We start from the raw sequence: 19,801 nt of genomic DNA, 5'->3' as shown, positions 1-19,801 counted from the left end.
AGCAAGCTGGACGGTCGGCGGTCAACCTCCATGCACAACTTTCATCAGCGTCTTTGCGACCACCCAGCAGACGAACAAGCAGTGAGAATATAGCTCGACATGATCGGCCGAATCCCACGACCGCCCATCGTTCCACAAACTCGACCGTGTCCGACCAATCGTCAAGAGATGGATCAGTGGGGTCACTACACAACGCGCGTACACGAGATGCAAATGCTGCTGGTATTGCACTTGGTCAAGGGTTATTGCCTCCCCCGCCTATACCAGCGTCGCGGTCAGCTTCCCGTCCCTATAGCATGCGTAATGTTAGCTCGTCCACAAGCTTATCAAGGATGGCCACGCCCAGATCTGTTCGAGACTTGGGTCGGGACTTTGACAGATATTACAACCCATTCGCAACACCCTGTCAATCGACGACCGATCTCACTGCTTTGCTGCCCCGTCGCAATTCAATGGATAGTACGCAACATGCCGGAGCTACTTCTGTACCGATATCCAGACGAAACTCGAACCCGTTTACTGACGAAAATCATCCCGCGAATAACTTGGAGACCACAGTTGCGTCTCCTGCTATAGGTGCCGCAGCGATTGCAACCCCTAGGCCGGACTTCGTCGACAACAACGATCCGGACAGATCATTCTTTCCGTATCTCGATGACAGACTCGGTGCGCCACTCACCGAAGAACAAGGCTACACGTTTCCTCTATACTGGCACGAGAAAGAATGGGATGATGACATGCACCTGCCAATGGTCGACGATGATGTAAAACTCAAACCGACATTGCGAGACCACTTTTCGCGCAAGAATGTGCTGGACACACTTGGCCTTGCATTCATGGTCATCGGTTTGCTTAGTGTGTTCATCATGTTGCCTGTGCTCAGCTGGTCAGGCATCAACATCATTGGATACAACGATACGCCACTGGATCAAATGTGGGGATATCTGGATAATGAAGTGACCTGGGCGACGGTGAACGCAAGTCGAAAGTGGCCATTGCTAAAGAATGTGCGTACTGGACTGATCGACCCAGACACACCAAAATCAGAAAGGACAAGAATAGGTGTTGACGGAGATCACTACAACCTTGTCTTCAGCGATGAGTTTAATGAAGTGAACCGCACATTCTACCCTGGAGACGATCCATACTGGTTTGCTCCAGATTTCTGGTACGGAGCCACGCGAGATCTCGAATGGTACGATCCTGACGCCGTGACAACCTGGGACGGTGCACTCCATCTCCAACTCGACGCCTTCGGCAACCACGGCCTCCAGTTCCGAAGCGGCATGCTAAACTCGTGGAATCAACTCTGCTTCAAAGGCGGCATTTTCGAAGTCTCTGTGTCACTTCCCGGACCAGCAGGAATTCACGCATTGTGGCCCGGTGTCTGGAGTTTGGGAAACCTCGGGCGACCAGGCTATCTAGCAACCACAGACGGCACATGGCCTTACACTTACGACTCCTGTGACGCAGGAATTACACCAAACCAAAGCGACAGCAGCGGTATGAACAAATTGCCCGGTCAAAAACTCGCCTCTTGCACGTGTCCAGGTGCCGATCATCCCACTCCAGGCAAAGGCCGCGGCGCCCCTGAAATCGACATCATCGAAGTATCTGCAGACTACGGCGGCAAAGGCCTCGGAGTAGCAACCCAAAGTTACCAAATCGCTCCCTTCGATACCTGGTGGTATCCCAATGTCGACTTTATGGAAATTCCTGATTACTCCTTATCGTTCCTGAATACATGGACAGGAGGACCTTTCCAACAAGCCGTTTCTACAACCACGATGTTGAATAATGAGTGGTACGACGGAAAGGCCTATCAACGGTATGCTTTTGAATACGAACCTGGTGTTACAGAGGATTCGTTCATTGCATGGACGGTCGCAGGAGAGGAGATGATGAAATTCGATGCCAGAGCCATTGGCAAGAACGGAAACATCGATCAGAGGATTATCAGTGAAGAGGTAGCCACTCCCTCTCTCTCCCACCTCGTTCCACGCCCTCATTGCTAACATGAATCCTAGCCAATGTCCATGATCCTCAATCTAGGAATATCCGAAAACTGGGTCGCTATAAACTGGTCAGCGGTAGAATTCCCGGCAATAATGCGTGTAGACTACGTTCGCATATACCAAAAACCAGGCGAAGAGTCAATAACTTGCGATCCTCCCGGTTTCGAAACGACAGAGTATATCAAAAATCATCCAGAGGCGTACTTGAATCCCAACTATACTGTAAGTAACGCAAGGACAAGAATTAGAGGTGAAGAGTTGAAGCTGATGATTTTTTGCAGACTTGGGCGGATACTGGATATGAATGGCCGAGGAATGAGTTGATGCATGGGTGTTAGTGGTATGGGAAATGAATGTGTATGATGGGACATATGAGGGATGAGGATGTAATGTACAGCCACCGTGGATATGGCATGTAAGATGATAGAACGCTACATCTTCAAGCAAACACCACGTCCGTACAGCTTGAGACAAACGGAGGGCATGCAAATGACATGCGGTTTTTGAAGTCGTAAAATTGTTCATTATGCTTGATGCTGCCATCCTTATCCACCTGGTCCATGGTATCAGAACTCCACCGTTTCTTTCCAAAGCCCCGGACCTTCCCTTCCTACACTTTGATCTGAACCCCCGACCATTACCCCAAGTCTTGCCCTTGCCCCTTTCTATATCCTAAAACCAAGAGAACTCCCATAACCAAGGGTCAAAAGTAGAAAAATGCTCAAGCACCGACGACACCCAATCCATTAACCCCCAATCCTTGCCCCTGCCCCATTCCAGACGTGTTCTTTCCCTTGACACCCACCCAGCCTCGTCGTTGCCTTCCAGTCCTTCCCCTACCCAACCAATTGTACTTCAACTCCCTAGTCAATCTCTCCACCATACTCTGACTCTGATCTCCTGTTTGTGCGCCAGCAACCACAGAAACACATTGTAGCATTCTAGCCACGGTTTGAGTGACTTGAGCAGGGTCTGCAAATGTCGGTGGGCGGCCTGAGGGATCAGGGGAGAATGAAGATGAGAATGCGGGAGCGGAAGTTACGCTGTCGATGGACGCAGCTGGATAGTGTGATGAGGTGTGCGGAAGGGAAGTGCCAAAAGATCCCGCAGAGGTGTTGGAGGTGGCGCGGCTGCGTGTGTGTTGGGGAGGTGGTGAACCTATTACTCCGTTGTTATTGTTATCAAGATAGTTTGTATTGCTGTTGAAACTGCTTCCGAGGCGTGGAGAGAGGCTGCCACCTGTGGAAGGTCTTTCTGCTCCTCCTGCTGCTGGATTTGAGAAGCCCCGACCGCGATTGCTGGATATGGGTGGTGATGAGGAGAGATTGTTCGGGGCAGGTGCGGTGTTGATGCTGTCCAGCGACAGTCGCGAGAAGATGGCCAGCAGCGACTCATGACGAGGGAGGAGCACCACATCGCGAAAGACGATCAATGCGATGCGACGGACGTCCAGCTCTTCTCCCAAACCGGGCATACGATTTGATGTATTGCTCGTGATCGTCGCGCCTCCAGAACTGCTCGGTCTTATTTCGTCGAACGAGGAAGAATGTTTCCGGAAGAATGGTGGCGGCATCTCTGCAGGTACAAAGGCACCCCAAAATTCTTGAGCCTCTCTTGCACTCATGATACTGCCACGACCCCTGAATTCGAGGTCGAGAGGTAAAAAGACAGCTTGAATGAAAGGAAGGATAGAGCTAAATGTTGTCTGCCAGATTGCGACAAGTCGTGTTACAAGTCGCTCGTCTGGCACACCTCGTAAAGTTTGTGCGAGAGAAGAGAAGCCTGTCGCTAGTAGTTCCCTCAAGTCCTCTACCAGAACCACAGGAGCACGCTTCTGAATGCATCGCCGAATGTGGACAGAGACGAGTAGGTTGAAGTCTTCGATAGGTGTCCGTAAGTCCTCGCCAGAAAAGATATTCAACAGTCTTGCCTTGAGTAAGGGCCAAGCATCATCGGCTGTGATGCCATGTAACCCCATGCTGTTGCCCAAATTGTTGAATGCAGCGGCTGACATTGTAGGCTGCGGCTCGTACAAGGGAAGCGAGAAGAGCGAGTTGCTACTGGGAGGACCTAATATCGAGGTCGAGTCAAGACTACTGGGACCCATGAAGTCACTTCTCGAGTCGTCTCTCAGCAGATTGCCAGAGCTGTTGGACATGATTGGCGTAAGATTTGTCGCGGCCGCAGCAGCAGCCTTTTCTTCCTTTTTCTTTTCCCTCAAGGCACGTCCGCCGTGTCGTAAGTCCAAACCACTGACAGATTTGGAGAAACCGGGAGACTGAGGGGTGAAGGAGTAAAGAGACTGTGGAGCATTTGGGTCTACTGCAGTCGAGTTTGAGGAAGCCGAAGATAGAGGCAAAGCACCGCGATCTTTTTGTTTCTGCCTTGACAAGAAGTGGTGCCTGTGTTTCTCCTTGTCCTCTTTCTTGTCTGCTGTTGCCGTCGCTGTGGTGGTTACGGGCACCAAGGTTGAAGTCGAAGTATTGGCGGAAGAATATACAGAGGCAGCAGCAGAAGAGTTTGGATCGGTCAGACTAGTCATGGAAGCACTTGCGAAACCAGCGCGCAGCAAGCCACGGTTTGGAGATGGCAAGGCTGGAGCAGCCTTTTTGTCAAAGTCCTTGTCTTTTGTGATTCCAATACTCTTTGGCTTGTGGAACAGCTTCATCTTGGAGCGTTCCTTGACTTTTACTTCCGAGGGAGTTGGCGGAGGAGGAGCGGAAACAGGTTGATCGGCAGTCAAGGCATGGGGAGAAGGCATGGGGCCTGGGCTTCTCGGGAAAGCGACGTTGGCAGCAGTCGTAGCAGTGATTCTACTGTCGATATGGGAAGACTGTTGCGGAGGAGGACTCAGTGTAGTTGGAGAGGCTATGCGACGGTCCATACGACTAGCGGCGACATTGATGGGCTGTAAGGGAGGATTCGGACGTTTGCGGTCTTGGTTCGCAGAGTGCATGTGGTGCATGGCGGCTTGAGCAGCGATTTGGGAGGCTGGCATATGCGAAGTGTGTGGTAGGGAAGGCTCAAAGAAGCCTTGCGAGTGTTGACGACCACGCTGGAGGATGGATGGAGGGGCTGACGGCGGAGGAGGTGGGGGAGAGGTCATGCGCAGTTGAGCATCGATGGACTGGCGAGGTTGAGGACGGGAGAAGTTTGCCAGAGCAGAGGGCGCAGTGGTGCTGTGGGCGGTGCTAGGACGAGCCGAGTATTGCTGTTGCGGTGGTTGGTGTTTGGTGGACGAATCGTTGGTGGCCGCCGACATGCTCGATGCGCTGCGATGCGACGACAGGGTGCCTGTGCCTGTGCCAGAGCCGGAGCCAGAGCCAGAGGGAGAGCGTTGTCGCGGCCGGGGTCGCAAAGGGGGGTGATGGTTGTTGTTATTCATGCTGCCTCATGTTCGGATGTCTTTGGCCCAAGTACATGCACCATGTCTCAAAGTCCCTCTCTGATTTGTGTGGAGTCAGACTTTCCACCGTCATCATCCAAGCCCGTCCCGTTCCTCGACCTTCCCGAAAACAGTAAAGCCTCTCCTGTCAAAATCCCTCTCCTACTCGAGTACTTCCAACCTCCTGCTATCGACAACTGATACACCGGATACTGCCAACATGCCCGCCCACTTGACCGCCGTCTACACATCGCCAACTGCGACCAACACCTTCTCGTCCCCGCTCTCATCCGCCCCCACCGAAGCCAGCTCGTCACAGGAAAAGTCGCAATATCTCGCTCACCTGCGCGACAACGTCTCTCAAATGCAACACGACATCAACCAATTCTTGACCAAAAAGATGGAAGAGGACAAGGCTGCCACCGACGCTCCTGCTGCGTCAAACGACGAAGACATGGAAGAGCAGATGTACGGAGAGGAAGTCGTCGATGAGGCCTGAGTTCATCGACAACAGTCAATGTACAAATATCCTCTTTGTTGTCATCTGCAATACCCCATGTATACCCGCTCTCTTTCGTTCATCTTGGCTCCTTCCATGTCGGCAAAGTCACACTCCTGCCGGCTCCCGCTTGGTCCTATCGAGCGTGAACGGGAGCCCGTGGGAAATGTAGAGAGACCTATCTCGAGATGACCTCGTCCGTGTCTGGGAAGGTAGGAAATCGCAAGTCTTGCTTCGATCCACACGGCAGGAGATAGCCTCCAGATCTCGTATCTCGCTCGAGATCCTCAATTCCAGCAAAAAGTGGCTTCCTCAGGGGATCGAACCCGCATCTATATACTGTACCAAACACACAGAGCAACCTCATCCCATCCACCCAAACCCAAAACACAATCACCGCGCATACGCACCAATCTTTTCTTGAAAACGAGATATCAGTCAGAGATGCAAAAAAGAAAGTCTTCTCGGGTCGCCTCAGTCTCCGGCTGTTTGGACTGGCTTGACCCGCCCGAAAGATTTCCATCCTCAATCTCATTTGAAACTGACTTTTGGCCCACCGCATATGACAAGTTGTCAGTTGACTAGCAAGAGCGCGCTACCGATTGTGCCATATGCCCTTTCTTTTGTGCTTCAAATCAATCCGACTCTAGCTCAATATAAATGCTTGTGGTAAAGCGAAGGGTCTTGGCGTGTTTCGATCAATCATTGCTCGCTTCCATCCATTGGCATGACTACATCCTCGATGGCCTGCGGTCAAGACTTTCTCAAGATGGTCATCTGCTTTTCGCGTCACCCGTTGACAAGTGAGAAGGCATACACAACTGTTAGTGGGAGAAGCTCCAGCGAGAGGAAGACACAAGTGAACTCTCAACTGACAGTACCTGATGACTGAGCTGATCCTTGCTGTGTTTCAATTTACGAATTGATCATGGGAATTTTTGCAACCAAGATCACCGTCGTGATCTCTTGTAGCCACCATCACTTGATCAAACACACCTCTCATCTTGCTTACACCTCGACTTCGGCCAGTTCTCCGAGTCTCTCACATCAACTTTCACATGGACCTTCAGTTGATATTGCCTCGCCAATTGAATGTGTTGTCAACTCCCACTCTCACATCACTATTCTACCGGTACATAACTCTTTCTTGAACCTAACTTTATCTCTTTCACAACACACTTGCCAATTCCGACAGACGATCTCTGCAATCATGGAGTTCAGCGTATGCATCTCTTTCCATACAATAGATCGCCTCGAATATTAATGCTGCACAGAGGTACGACAACGGGCTCGAATACTACAGAACTAGCGCCGGGAAGCTGGAAAGAACAATTCTCGATTTACGTCGGGGCAACGAAAGACGTCAAAAACTGGTGGACGGCCACAGCGTCGAAAGTGAAAAAGTAGCCGCAGTGAAGGCCCTGAAGTGTCTTAGACGTGGGCCACCATGCGAAGCCCAAGAAGATCTCGAGATACTCATCACACTTGCCGGTCGTGAATACATCGCAAAGCACTTGATGGTAAGTTGGATCATATTCTGCTGGATGCTTGTCGCTAACAACGTAAGCACTTTTCTCTGAGCGCAACCAAGATTGGCACTATCGGCAACGACGAAAAGCTCAAGGACCTGCAACCTAAACTGGAGAAGTGCATCAAGTCGATCGAAGAAAGTGGTACTCAGGTCACTGCCGCAATGACCGTTGACTGCGACCTCTTTGTCCATGCCCTGATCCAGGTCCTGGAGGAAGAACAGTCCAGACTGCCCTTTTGACCGATCCTGAGGACTACGATGTTGATGAAGTCTCTGCTCAGAAGTAGGACTTTGCAATCATCTGAAGCAACGATCCTTACAAAGTAACATCTCACGAAAACTCCTGCGACAGGTAGACAGCCATCAGGATCATAATTGCTTCAAAGCACAGCCTATTGGAACCACTTTCCCTTGTAATCAAAATTCAGATTGAGATTGACATCTCGCCCCAATCCGTCGCCATTTCTTTCCTGCTGGTTATATTCCGCCTCTAGTAAATCGTGTGTTTCTTCCGCCCTATCTCCACTACTCCTCACAGATTGCAGAGCTTCTATGTGCGCATCTTTGATTCTTACACCACCTATGACCGAAACATGTTCTCGTCCTCACATGCATACAACGCCAAACGCACCCATCACCTCATTCTCTGTCTCACATCTCCGCCATCATACGTTCAAGACAAATCAGTCTTTGATCTTTGAACACCAGGTATAATGTTCCGTCACCGGAAATAACAACCAAGTGGATTTTCAATATGGGTGATGTACCATTTTTCTATCTGGCCCGCATTATGTCAAGCTTTGAAATCGTCCGCAGGTCCAGCTCCAAGAATGCTCGCACGACCATGGCCGTCTCGCACCCTGTAGATAGATCTATATCACGCCTTCTCGCGCCCCCTCTTGAAGTATCGGCTGACTGCCTCTCGCCCGGCTCCGAAACGTCTTCTCCATTGCTGATGAATGCATTGCCGGGATGAGCCCTCACTCCAACAAGTGCTTCTTGAGCCACTGTGTCTGATGCTCTAGCAAGCCCTTGTCGGTGAACGACCAACCAGTCTCATCGATCAAAGCCTCAGCAGTGTCGTCATCTACCAGCAGCTCGCTATCCAGAGCATAGTCCAGCATGCGGTTGTATTCCTCATCGCTAGCCTCGACCAATGCTGGGGCAGAGCGTTTGTCGAGGTAGAAGGTAGGTTGGGTGTACTTTCCAGACTGGTCGCGACCTTGTTCTTCCAGAGTCTTGTTGAGGCGGCGTCTCTCAGAGCTGACGAGCTCTAGTTCCATCTCAAGACGCTCCATCTTGAGTTTGAAGTGCTTCACGGCTTCGTCGTGCTCTTCCTGGATACGTGCACGCTCTTCCTGCTGATATATGTTAGCGTGACAAAGTGAATGGTGGTTGTGGATGGCTCACAGTCATCACTGCATCCTCCTCGATCTTGGCTTCTTTGTTTGCAGGCTCTTCTTGGTCGAAGTCGGTCTCGCGATCTGTGATTAAGTAAGTGTTGAGATCAGCAGGTGGGAAACGATCATGGCGTACTCTTTCTTCTTGCATTTGCACGGGCAGCTCTGTCGGCCGAGGCAATTGACTTCATGCCATTCATGATCATGGTGGAAGACGAGATATCAAGTTAGATGTTGATGACCAGAGTAGGTAGGGATGAGTGGGTGTTGAAGTACTCTTGTAGACACAAGGTCTGCTGTGAGTGATTGTGAAAGTCTAGAAGCTCTCAGATCATGAGAGATGACATTTTCTGGTTTCGTTGACATGCTACGTGGAAATGGCCTTGAATAGGGCAACAGAACAATGTTGAGAGAACAAGAAGTGAAAGCTAAGGAAGTGAATCAGTAAAGTGGCTGACAAGAACTGTTGTCTCCCGCTCAGCCCTTGTAACTTCGACGGGCGTTGTGTTGAGTTTCTTGTACAGTTTCCAGAAGACATCTAGCGACACTTCAGTCAGCCCGCGTGCATTCGATTGAGACACATGCACACGACAACACAAGATGCCACATAAATCATGGGATCATCCATGCAGAAGAAAACCAAACACGCTATCCATAAGATGATATCAAACTACAAACTCCATCCCATATGACTTTTGCCCTATAAATCAACGAGCTGATTTAAGCCCTGCTGGCTCTGTTGCGGTTCTCATCTCTCTGACCTTGACCCTTGGGTGCGAAACGGCCCTTGTTGACACCGCCACCACCACCACCTCTACGATCGCCAAAGCCACCGCCTCTGCGATCACCAAAGCCACCGCGCGAGCCTCCTCTACCACCGCCTCTGCCTCCCCGATCGCCGAAACCTCCTCTGCTACCACCACGGAAGCCGCCCGAGCCTGAGCTGCCGCCACGGAAACCACCTGAGCCAGAGTTACCACCACGGAAACCACCGCCACGGCCTCCACGAGAGTCTCCCCCACGATCACCACGGAAGCCGCCGCCGCCGCGACCACCAGAGCCGCCACGTCCTCTGAATCCAGAGCCGCGTTCGCCACCTAGACTCCTTCGTTGAGGTTTCGCCCTTGCGTCTGCGATTTCTTGAGCGTCGATTTCCATCTCGTCCTCATCTTCACCCTTGGAACCTCTGTTCTTGAACTTCAGCTTGCCACCTCTACCTCTCTGTGCTGCATCACGTCCCTTGATGGCCTCAACATATGCGTTGATACCATCTTCAAGAGATGCAGAGTTGCCAGCTTCGTCAAACTCCATGACTTCGTCGTCCGAGTCGGCTTCGTTGAAGACGAGTTTGCCGTCGAGGTCCATCTTTGCTGGTTTGCGAGTAGCAGGTGTGCGAGACTTGGAGGGGATTGTGCTGCTGATGTTGGCAAGGGCTTTGCGATCGAGCAAGTCCAGAGGTTCATCTTCATCTTCGACGATGAAAGTGTCACCGCCAGCCTTTGCCTTACGGCCCTTGGCTGCTGAGCGACCAAGTACTTCGTCGTCAGATATATCAGAGCCGGAGTCCTCCTCATCACTTCCATACACTTGCTCGTCAAACTCTGATTCGAATTTGCCTTGGCGCTTGGTGGTGTCTTCCTCTGCGTCGTCGTCCTTGCCAGCTTCCTTCTTTCTCTTTGCGCGGTCGCGAGACTTGCGGATATTGGAAATGAGCTTCTTGTCTTCTTCGGGGCAGTGCTTCTCCACAATCTCAACACCAAATCTCTTGATCATGCGCTCGAAGATATGCTTGACCTTGAGACGGAAGTGGGCCTTGTGCTCGTGGGACCAGACCATGAGGTTAGGAATGAGCGTTGCGAGGCGAGGACGCATGAGATCAGTAGGCAACGAAAGCACACAAACCTTGACGAAACCAAGACATGAGCGAACAATTTCGCGGTTTGCGGAGGTAAGGAAGAGATCCATTGTTTGTACCAGATCCAGAATGACAGGCTCGCTGAGAGTGTGGCGGAAATCGTAGAGAAGACGAGCGAGAGCGGTGATGGAGGCGGAGATCATGTGAGGGGTTGAACCGGCGAGACCAGCAGATACCATGGTGAAGTATTCCTCAAGACTGGCTTCGACAGGAGCGGCATCATCGGGCATGTGAGGAACCTTTGCATTGATGACAGTACCACCCTCGGTCATCTTCTCACCCATTTGTACAAGCAAGTCGAAAGCAGCGGTACGTGCCTTCTCGTTGACTTCCTTTGCGCTGATGACGACCTCGGAAAGGATAGAGGGAATGAAGTGGAGATCATCCTTGGGGATTGAAGAGATGATCTGAGAGATGGCGGTCAGACGGTCGCGACGAGAGGGAGCAGCAGCCTTAGGACCAGCCTGAAGAAGTAGTTGTTGGAGATCAGAGTTGCGCTCAAGGATGGCAGCACGACCAGATTCAGACTCAGCAAGGCGAGGGATGAGCTTGTAGGCCTTCTTCTGCAATTGCGGGTCAGAGTCGTTGTTGACAATGATGGCAGCCATGTTAAAGAGTCCAGCGAAACTGTCACGAGGAAGATAGATAGAGATTGTGATGACCAGATCCATGAGGGTGTGGGACATAGGGGGCATCTTGTTGGGTCCCTTGGTTTCCTTTTGCTTGTCGGCCTGAGTTTGAGGGCCGCTCTCGCCGAGAGATGACTCGAGCATGGAGGCAACACGGGTGAATGTTTCCATCAATTCGGACTCAGGAGTAATGCTGAGGTAAGCATTGATAGCTTGAAGGATAATACCACGGTATTGAGGCAGAGTCTCACTGTAGACGTTGAACAAGACCGCAAGAATGTTACCAGAAAGTCCGGAAAGGTGCTGGATGTTCTTCTGTGCGTCAGCTCTTGAAATTCTACCCTGTGCAATAAGGTCCTCCTCTCCTTCGATGGAGAGAACGGTCTGATTGGACTCAACCATGTTCTGAAGAGCTCTGCAGAGCTCGGTACGGAGTTGAGGTTGAGAGTAAAGAAGATTAGCGACCATCTCGGCGAAAGTTTGATCAAAGGCTTCGGTAACGTCAAGAGGAAGGTCGCAGTATCCAGGAAGGGTAGCCCAGATCTGTTGAACAATGGTCTCGAAGATCTTGATCTCCATAGTCTTCTCGGCATCGCCGTGGTTCAGGACACGCTGGAACATGGCTTCACTGAGGGGAACGAGTTCAGCACGGAAGTGAGCGAGACGGGTGTTTCTGACAGAGTCACGGAGAATAGGAAGCATCCAGGCACGTCCAGGCTGTCCAGGAACAGGCTTGGTCAAGTTCAGGGGCAGGATCTCGAGAACGTTGTCAGGGCCCATGGCTGTGATGGCCTTGCCAAGAACAGCATCTGCTTCCTTCTTGCCGGAGAAGGAGTCGTTTCCACGAAGATCACCAACAGTCTTGACAGCAGTGTTTAGAATACCCTGGGAGCGCCACTTCAATGTGTCGAACATGGCACCGATGACGGAAAAGACCTCCATCCAGGCTGACTGGTACTTGATGCTGAGGAGATCATTCACCTGGTTTCCGAGGTTCTCGAATACCTTCTCGTCGTAGATTGAAGGCTCAAGGAGAACAGAATCCGGAACACAGTTGTTAAGGAAGGAGATAAGACACTCCGAGGCGGAGATGCGGATGTTGTGGGATGAAGATGTAAGGAAGGCCGAGACCTGGGTGAAAAGGGTAGGCAATTTTGCGAAAGTCTCCTCGGGGTCGAGTTGAGCAGCAACATCATAACCTCTCGAGATAACGGCGATCCACGGGGGCAGGAGTTGCGAGTCGTTCTGGGAAGGCTGAAGCTCGCCGATAACCTCTAAAAGACGGGGGAGCTTTGCAGCCGAAACCTCGTTGGCCAGACCAGCAAAGATAATCTCAAAGACTTCGAAAGCGGACATGACCAGAAATTCGTGGCTAGACTTCGAGATGGCGAGCAAAAGCTCACATAGTGAATCAATCTTGCGCGAAGGCCATCCGTTGGCGGCCGTGGCGATAACCTTGACGAGTTGCAGGGCGTGCATCAAAGCTGGGTCATTCTCTTGTTCCTTTGCTCCCTTCTTTGCCTTCTTGGCCTTTGCAGACTTCTCGGCGGCGTCCTGGAGCAGGCGCATCGAAGTTTCAGCGGCCATATCAGAAGCCGGGTGGTCAAGCGAAGGACTGGGCGGAGGGTTCTTGAGAACGGTCGTGAGGGCATCCTGAGCTCGCTTGCGAACCTTGGGACGGTGGTCGGAAGCCAGACCAAGCAGACCGGCAACAGCGCGACGGGGACTCAAAGATGAAGCGGGGAGAGCCCATGCCTGAGCATCTTGTGCGACCAGCAACGATTCCAGACATCCGATACTCGAGCGCAATAGAGGGGCCTCTGCTTCCGGATGTGTAAGGGCGGGGGCGAGACTGCCCAGGATCTGACTGAATTTGGAGCGCAATAGCGGTGCGGGAACGTGAGGCGTAACGAGATCGAGGAGGTATACGACGGCGTAAGCGACTTCCTTGTTAGCCATGTCAAACTGGGCAAGCAGCGACAGGAGGGCGGCAAAGTAGGCCGTTGGTGTTGAGTCGGCCTTTTGCGAGCGCAGAGTGTCTTCGACTGCGCCGAGCACGACAGCCGTCTGTATATCAAGTCAGAAGCTGTCATTCGGTCCAAGTATGTAGTCACTCACCTGCTGCATGCCCTGCAGCTTGGGCTGCGTCCTGATCTTGTCGAGTCTCTCAGTCAACGACATGGTCGACATGATGTGTGTACAAGCAAGAAACTGTTCAGCCTCTTTGCCCAAACTTCAGAAAAGTTGCACTTGCTGCGACCGACTTTCCTTATCGATAAGTGCACGGATATCGCAGGCCGAGACCCTCGCCAAGCCTTTTATTGCGGAAAGAAAAGCATCCTTGCTAGATCCACGACCCTGCAGCCATCTTGACCTTGTCTCGCCTCGGGTTTGTTCTGTTTTCTTTCTCTATGCATTCTCCTCAGGCTGTTGAAAGGCTCCTTTCTTCCTCGAGATGCACGCGAGTGATATCCAAGTATATCAGTGTTCTCCTGGTTCGTGGTCGAATGGTGGTATGCTTCTAGAATATTTTGAGCGTGGTGTCAACCACTCAAGTAAACATTGCCTACTTGGGTCTGCACAACAGCTGCTCTTCACCACCTGATTACTCAATCTAGAAACAGGATAAGACGTGTGATTTAAAAATGAGATTCGTCTGCATCATTTTTGCGTGATAAAAACTAGGGGTAATTACTTAGAGACTACAAAAAACAAAGAAAGGAAGTCCATAAAGTCTTTCAAAAAGCAGTAGACATACATCTACTGTCCAGTCTCGGTCTCAACACCAGGCTGTCTGCCGTTAAGGCCACCTGTCAACTTGTTCTTGATCTTTCTCAAGCCAATCTTTCCCTCATCCTTTGCGAACTTGAGGTTACGTGCTGGCTTCCACTGCATCAGTCCACGCTGCTTGCGCTCTTCAGTGCGCTTGTTCTGCTTGTTCACATCCTTGGGACTACCATCAGTGTTGTCGGAAAATGTCGAATTTGTGCCGGCATAGGAATCGTACGAGCTGCGGCCGCCAGTGGTGTCCGTAGCGTAAGACTTTCTTCTGGATCTTTCGCCGTTGTTGCCGCCACGGTTCTCGGAGTTGTTGGCATCCATGACGCCGAGATCTTCCGAAGACTTGTCGTTGTCAGAGTCGCTATCGTCGTCGGAGCTGGGATTGTGAGGATCGTGAAGGGGAGGTTCGGCACCGGGCTCGCGACGCTTTCTACCTTGCGAGTCCATGTAGGCCTTAGGGTCTTCGCCAAAGGCTCCACTCCAATCGGTACCTTGCTTGCTGAGCCATTTTTGCTTCTCGTCAGGCTCTTCTTCCTTGAGGATGTCGCGGCCTTCAGTGAGAGATTTTTCGTGCAGAGCCTGAACGCGGTCGGGCATCTCCTTCTCAACCAATCGTGTACGGACACCCTCAGCAAGACATGCTTCCCAAGTCTCATAAGTCTCGCGAGACTCGTTGTCGGCGACAAAGTGCTCATGACTCTCATCCATGCCAGCCTTGAAGCGACCGGAGAATCTGAGGCGACCGATCTCCTCGAGGTCGTCAAGTCCTGGCATGGCCTTGTTCACATTCTCCTCGGTGATGTAGTTTTGAGTTAGTCTTGCTGGAGCCGAAGTGCGCCAGATGGGAATATCAATCTCGGTGGTCTCATTGTCGACGAGGTGCTGCAGCCAGAGAACAGCGTGAGCATCAGCCTTGCGCTTACCAGAAACGTGGAACTCGAAGACAATAGGACTACGGTAACGGTACTTGACAGGAAGGCGAATAGGTTCCTTCTTCTCGTTGTGCTGAACTTCCCATTCAAGACCGTTGTCAACCTTGTGGCATTGTGTGCGAGGCAGCTTGCCAACGGAACCACCAGTGCGCATCTTAAGCTTTGCGTGGTGAGTGTAGCCAGTTGCAGTGATCTTCTCGGAAAGGAACTGGAAAGTACCAACATCCCAACCGAGCATGTTAGGAGGAAGACGAGTTTCGATGCTGCGGAAGAGAAGCGAGATACGAATGCGACCGAAGCCAATACCACCGTCAAGAGGGTACCATCTGGTGACCTGCGAGCTGGTCTCCATAACGTCGGATAACTTGAGGGGCACAACTCCGAGGATAGGATCGTGTTCACGGTTGCGAGAATCGCGAACAGTAACAGTGACGACAGCGGATCTCCAGTCGCGAATGAAACGCTCGGTACCAGCATTGAAGATAGGTTGACTGCTGACTGCCTTGGCACGAGTTCTGTAGACCAGCTCATCGTTGTAGAGGATGGTACAGTAACTGGTAGGAAGCTGTTCACCCTCCTCGTCAGTGCCTTCGCCACTGGGCTTGGCGGGCTCGTACTCTCTACCCTTGCGGCTGCCTTCGGTGCCCTTGATGTTATCAAGTTCGAGGTTGACAATCTGGTGGACGACGATACTGCAAACACCACTGGGCCAGAGAGGGTCTGGGGGAGTGTGTTGAACAGCATCATCGGTGTCGGTATTGGCGATACCCTTGTCATCTTGGAGCTCGGGCTTGTCACGGAGGTTCTGAGGGAGTGCGTGGTTCTTTCCGTCGGTACGAAGAGCGGGCCTGAATTGAGGCTTGCCAAAGAAACCGACTTCCCAATGGAGCTCTCCGGGCATTTCGCTGTCCGAGTCCATACCAGCAAGCTTGGAGACTTGAGGGTACATCTTGCCGGGGTGTTGAATCATCTTCTGCATGGAAAGTTCGACCTTGCCAACAATATCATCGGCGGTGTGACGGTCAGAATCCCAGAGTTCGACACTCAAGTTCTCATCGGCTTTGATGAGCTCAGGAGTAACGAGGAGAGCAGCGGTTTCTTCCCAGATAGGGTTCAAGTCGTCGGTGATGACACGAGTGCAGTACATGGGCTTTCCGTACTTGGAGAAGGACAAGGTGATGTAAGGATCACTGCCTCCGTGTTTGCTGCCACGCTTGTCCTGCTTGCTCAGACCGACAGCGCGGTGAATACGAATCCACATGACACCAAGAGCCTGGACATCCTTGGTGATATCGTCGCCTTGAAGCATTGCTCTCATGTCAAGAGACATAGACTTGGGAGCGACGTACATGCTAGCAGCCGCACCAATAGCGTAGTTGACAAAGTTCGAAATGAGAGGAAGGTTGAGAATGTTGACGCCCTTCTCGAGCATAGGGATACATCCTGCTTGGACGTGAGGAACACCCATGAGAGTAAAGGTCAGTGTTTTCAAGAATGGAGGTTCGGGAGTCATGGCCATGCGCAGTCTGACGGTACCGACCAGCTCTTGCAGCTCGACGAAGATTGGGAGGGGAACGCCGAAGAGACCCTTGATACCCAGGTAGAAGACCAATTGCATGTGCATGTTTCTAGCTCTGTCGGATGCTCTCTTTCCAGAAGGAGCAGCGTGGTATGCGAACGAGACCTCGAGGTTGTAGTAGTCACCGCCCTCCTCATCAGCGGCAGCTTCCTGGGGATCCTTGGTCTTCTTGTTCTCTTCGTGGATTGCAGTCTTCATCTCCTTCATATGCTCATCGGGAAGAGCGCGCAAACTGAGGATACGGATGGGGTTGCTGCCTTGGTTGATCTCTGCGACACGCACATTTTCGATGATACCAGGAACCGATGCTTGCATGACGTCTTCGAGGGTATCGGCGACACTCTGGAACATATCCGGATTGACGAGACCCCAAACGACTCCAAGCAATGTATTCATCCACTCGACGGATTCGGGAAGGAGGTTAGCAGTTGCCTATGTCGCTCGTATCAGTAGGAGAACCCAATCAGAACGTCCAGGTGCGAAGCTCACCGTTCTACCTCTGATCTTCTCGCTGTCCCATTCAACTTCTCTACCACTGCGGATGACCTCTTTGGCCCAGAGGAAAATACCGGATGAGACACACATGGCCAGAGGGATGAGGCCCTTGAGCGAGCCACCGAAGATGTTGCCAACAAAGACGATACCCAGGAAAACACCAATACAGAGACCTGTCGCCCTCTTCTCCATGGCAGCGAAAAACGGCTCATAGCTGACGGATGGTGTGGGATGGAAGAGGATGTTGGTCTTCTCGCCGTGGATTGGTACGTCTGATGTGCTTCCTTCGGCGACAGGATCCGGAGGGGCGGTGACATCTTGGTTGTGTTTGTAGTCTGCCATGGACTGGGAAGGGTCTGTCTTGACAGTCTGTGTTGGGTCAGTCATGTCGCATACTCATTCGTATCTGTGTGACGTACTGTAGGCTTGTCCAGGTTTGCGTTGGGTACAGAAAGCTGCTCGCGTGTCAGATAGCTTCCCCTCTCGGATTAGATCAACATCTTCATACCATGGGGTTCTTAGCCGCCTCGACCATCTCCTTGTTGACATCCTCGATGACTACCTCCTTGCCGGTGGTAGGGTCTGTGACCTTTTGCTGGTTCTCCTTTGCGTGGAGATCCGATGTCTGCTGATGAGGGACAGCATCGCCAGTTGCGCCTGTGGCCTTTGCCCTCTTCTGCTCGTCAATCTGCTTGTCGCGAGTTGCCTTGTCGCGATCGAGCTTTTCGATAAATTGGTTGATTGTCGGGATCTTGTTCGAGCCCGAATAGTGGCCTCCAGGCGCGTGCTGCTGTTGAGCATCCGCCATGGCTTGTGAGGTGGGACCGGTTGGCTTTGGGAGAGTATGTAAAGAAAGAGGAGAAGGAAGCTAACTGAGGTATTGTTGTCTTCTCGCATGCTACACAGCCTTGCTCAGGTGCGATTGACGCAGAAAACCTGGAATGTCATCCACATCGAGGGTATGGCGCGTTCGAATGCGTTTCTCTACGTCATCCTTGTGGCTCTTGTCTCGTGTGGCTGCAGCGAGAAAGCCTGCCCGTTGCAACTTTTCGCCAATTCCTGCTCTACCTTCAGAACTAGACCAGGACGCGATGTCAAAGGGGCTCTACTATAAAACCTACTTTCTCATATCAGACATCACAACTACAAGACAGCAGTAAGAGATGTTACAATGAAGACCATGCCGAAATCTTCAAAAGTGGCAGCCACGACGACTGATGCGGAGGAGTGCGGAGCATTGACCAATCCAGCCGCCCGAGGGGTCTCGACGATCATGGTCAAAAAGACAACGATCACCAAGTTCGGCGTCCATGATCTGATCTTCCCCTGCTTCTCGTTCCTTGATTGATTGATCTTATCAACCACGTGTGGCTGGTTTACCTCGTCCTTGAGATGTTGTCCTTGCATGCGTGGCTAGCACGATACTGGAGACAGACGGTCTCTCCTACAAGGAGGGACGCTCCAATCAATAGACAGGTTCTAAAGTCATCCATAGTAGCTATCTACACTCAATTTACACTCTATCCACACTACCTCGCCACCTCGTCATGCTAGTCATGTGACCTGCTATCGCCGAGCACCGAATATCTCTTAGCTAACGCTCGCTTTAGTTAACACCTACTAATAACAATGTCGTCTACTACATCGAGCGATAACGACTCGGACCTAGAAGATACCCTTACTATATACATGATCTAGAAGGGTTAGCGCATTAAACAATACCCTATTCACCCTTTTCGGCCTAGATTTAAGTATAATATAGACTAGTAGGTATTAGACGCATAGGGGGATTAGAAAGTTCGCTTTTACTGCCGGTACTCGAGTCTTCTGCTACTCTAACTTAACTAATAGCTAATTTAATACGTAGGTTCGGTCGAGAGGACGTTCCTCTACTTATTAAGAAGTTCGAACTAAACTACCTCTACTTTAAGCATAGATATAAGGTCGATTCTAAGCTCGCCCTCTACCTTACCCTTAGTCGCTTTATATATCTAACCCGTATCGCCGCTCTATCTAACCTATACGGCCTCGCTCCTTCGACTGTTTCCTTAGTAATTAATAACACCCTTAAGTAGATTACTAGCCGCTATTGTCGTATGCTACGCTAGCACCCCTATTTAACATACAAGTTTATAGATCACTGCTAAGAGGCTATTAAAGAGTTTAGCGATGCCGACTAAATTTAGGGATTTATAGACGGTACGTTTAACCCCTTTAGTAGGCTAGAGCACGAGCAAAAGGAGTAGTATTCCGGATATAAGAAGCTCTATAGTCTCTACTACTAGGGAATTATAACACCTAATAGCATAATGCTATTAATAGATAGTCTATAGGAGGGTAAAAGAAACGATCTAACGATAGCTCGCTAGTCTTAGATAGAGGACTAGCTTCGCCTTATTATAGTAGAAGGGCTCCGTAAGCTCTATCTATACGGTAATCTAGCATATAAGGCCCTCGTCTTTGTTATATATGCTTTTACTAGAGCTAGCAATGTAACGGACTAGAAATGGAGGAAGGAGTTTAATAAGGCGATGTCTAATATACGGATTAGTGTTAAGCATAACCTTAGTTAGCATAAGAAGCTCTAGTCTCTAAACCTGTTTAAGTACGCTCTAAAGTCTAGCTTATAACCTATAGCAC

General features: G+C 51.1%; 8 protein-coding genes across 8 annotated transcripts; 3 read left to right on the top strand and 5 right to left on the bottom strand.

Moving 5' to 3' along the window:
* Positions 1–452: 452 nt before the first annotated feature.
* On the top strand, positions 453–2,353 carry M438DRAFT_275710 (beta-glucan synthesis-associated; the record flags this gene model as incomplete). The annotated part of the gene is made up of 3 exons (XM_029900806.1): positions 453–1,967; positions 2,028–2,237; positions 2,297–2,353. 3 exons carry the CDS (start codon positions 453–455, stop codon positions 2,351–2,353), a joined length of 1,782 nt encoding a protein of 593 aa, XP_029759837.1.
* A 256-nt stretch (positions 2,354–2,609) lies between these two features.
* Positions 2,610–5,449, bottom strand: M438DRAFT_346579 (HbrB-like protein). Its single transcript, XM_029905711.1, has one exon. It carries the CDS (start codon positions 5,398–5,400, stop codon positions 2,737–2,739), a length of 2,664 nt encoding a protein of 887 aa, XP_029759836.1. The 5' UTR covers positions 5,401–5,449; the 3' UTR covers positions 2,610–2,736.
* Positions 5,450–5,620: 171 nt separating this feature from the next.
* On the top strand, positions 5,621–5,899 carry M438DRAFT_275519 (uncharacterized protein; the record flags this gene model as incomplete). The annotated part of the gene is made up of 1 exon (XM_029900790.1): positions 5,621–5,899. One exon carries the CDS (start codon positions 5,621–5,623, stop codon positions 5,897–5,899), a length of 279 nt encoding a protein of 92 aa, XP_029759835.1.
* A 1,210-nt stretch (positions 5,900–7,109) lies between these two features.
* M438DRAFT_336245 (uncharacterized protein) lies at positions 7,110–7,670 on the top strand (the record flags this gene model as incomplete). The annotated part of the gene is made up of 3 exons (XM_029903866.1): positions 7,110–7,121; positions 7,174–7,419; positions 7,467–7,670. 3 exons carry the CDS (start codon positions 7,110–7,112, stop codon positions 7,668–7,670), a joined length of 462 nt encoding a protein of 153 aa, XP_029759834.1.
* A 740-nt stretch (positions 7,671–8,410) lies between these two features.
* On the bottom strand, positions 8,411–9,036 carry M438DRAFT_366313 (uncharacterized protein; the record flags this gene model as incomplete). The annotated part of the gene is made up of 3 exons (XM_029907868.1): positions 8,411–8,788; positions 8,841–8,914; positions 8,967–9,036. The coding sequence occupies 3 exons, from the start codon at positions 9,034–9,036 to the stop codon at positions 8,411–8,413; spliced, it is 522 nt and encodes a 173-aa protein (XP_029759833.1).
* A 506-nt stretch (positions 9,037–9,542) lies between these two features.
* On the bottom strand, positions 9,543–13,588 carry M438DRAFT_320980 (NUC173-domain-containing protein). Its single transcript, XM_029902896.1, has 2 exons — positions 13,493–13,588; positions 9,543–13,441 (listed from the first exon to the last, which is right to left on the bottom strand). Exons 1-2 carry the CDS (start codon positions 13,562–13,564, stop codon positions 9,551–9,553), a joined length of 3,963 nt encoding a protein of 1,320 aa, XP_029759832.1. The 5' UTR covers positions 13,565–13,588; the 3' UTR covers positions 9,543–9,550.
* Positions 13,589–14,001: 413 nt separating this feature from the next.
* On the bottom strand, positions 14,002–18,120 carry M438DRAFT_406555 (uncharacterized protein). The gene is made up of 4 exons (XM_029909854.1): positions 17,670–18,120; positions 17,581–17,616; positions 17,156–17,530; positions 14,002–17,098 (listed from the first exon to the last, which is right to left on the bottom strand). Exons 1-4 carry the CDS (start codon positions 17,967–17,969, stop codon positions 14,135–14,137), a joined length of 3,675 nt encoding a protein of 1,224 aa, XP_029759831.1. The 5' UTR covers positions 17,970–18,120; the 3' UTR covers positions 14,002–14,134.
* Positions 18,121–18,257: 137 nt separating this feature from the next.
* M438DRAFT_346574 (uncharacterized protein) lies at positions 18,258–18,598 on the bottom strand. The gene has a single exon (XM_029905710.1). It carries the CDS (start codon positions 18,566–18,568, stop codon positions 18,305–18,307), a length of 264 nt encoding a protein of 87 aa, XP_029759830.1. The 5' UTR covers positions 18,569–18,598; the 3' UTR covers positions 18,258–18,304.
* Positions 18,599–19,801: the final 1,203 nt, after the last annotated feature.

Source organism: Aureobasidium pullulans (genome assembly GCF_000721785.1).
Source record: "Aureobasidium pullulans EXF-150 unplaced genomic scaffold scaffold_11, whole genome shotgun sequence".
Taxonomy (NCBI): domain Eukaryota; kingdom Fungi; phylum Ascomycota; class Dothideomycetes; order Dothideales; family Saccotheciaceae; genus Aureobasidium; species Aureobasidium pullulans.
This window is presented reverse-complemented; position numbering and strand designations above follow the sequence as displayed.

Excerpts from the sequence above, each read along its gene's own strand:
- M438DRAFT_346574 (XM_029905710.1), bottom strand. The coding sequence starts at position 18,568 with ATGCAAGGACAACATCTCAAGGACGAGGTAAACCAGCCACACGTGGTT.
- M438DRAFT_320980 (XM_029902896.1), bottom strand. The coding sequence starts at position 13,564 with ATGTCGACCATGTCGTTGACTGAGAGACTCGACAAGATCAGGACGCAG. Across the intron at positions 13,442-13,492 it reads AGCTGCAGGGCATGCAGCAG|ACGGCTGTCGTGCTCGGCGC; the intron begins GTGAGTGACTAC and ends CTTGATATACAG.
- M438DRAFT_406555 (XM_029909854.1), bottom strand. The coding sequence starts at position 17,969 with ATGGCGGATGCTCAACAGCAGCACGCGCCTGGAGGCCACTATTCGGGC. Across the intron at positions 17,617-17,669 it reads AGGCGGCTAAGAACCCCATG|CTTTCTGTACCCAACGCAAA; the intron begins GTATGAAGATGT and ends ACACGCGAGCAG. Across the intron at positions 17,531-17,580 it reads CAAACCTGGACAAGCCTACA|ACTGTCAAGACAGACCCTTC; the intron begins GTACGTCACACA and ends GACCCAACACAG.
- M438DRAFT_346579 (XM_029905711.1), bottom strand. The coding sequence starts at position 5,400 with ATGAATAACAACAACCATCACCCCCCTTTGCGACCCCGGCCGCGACAA.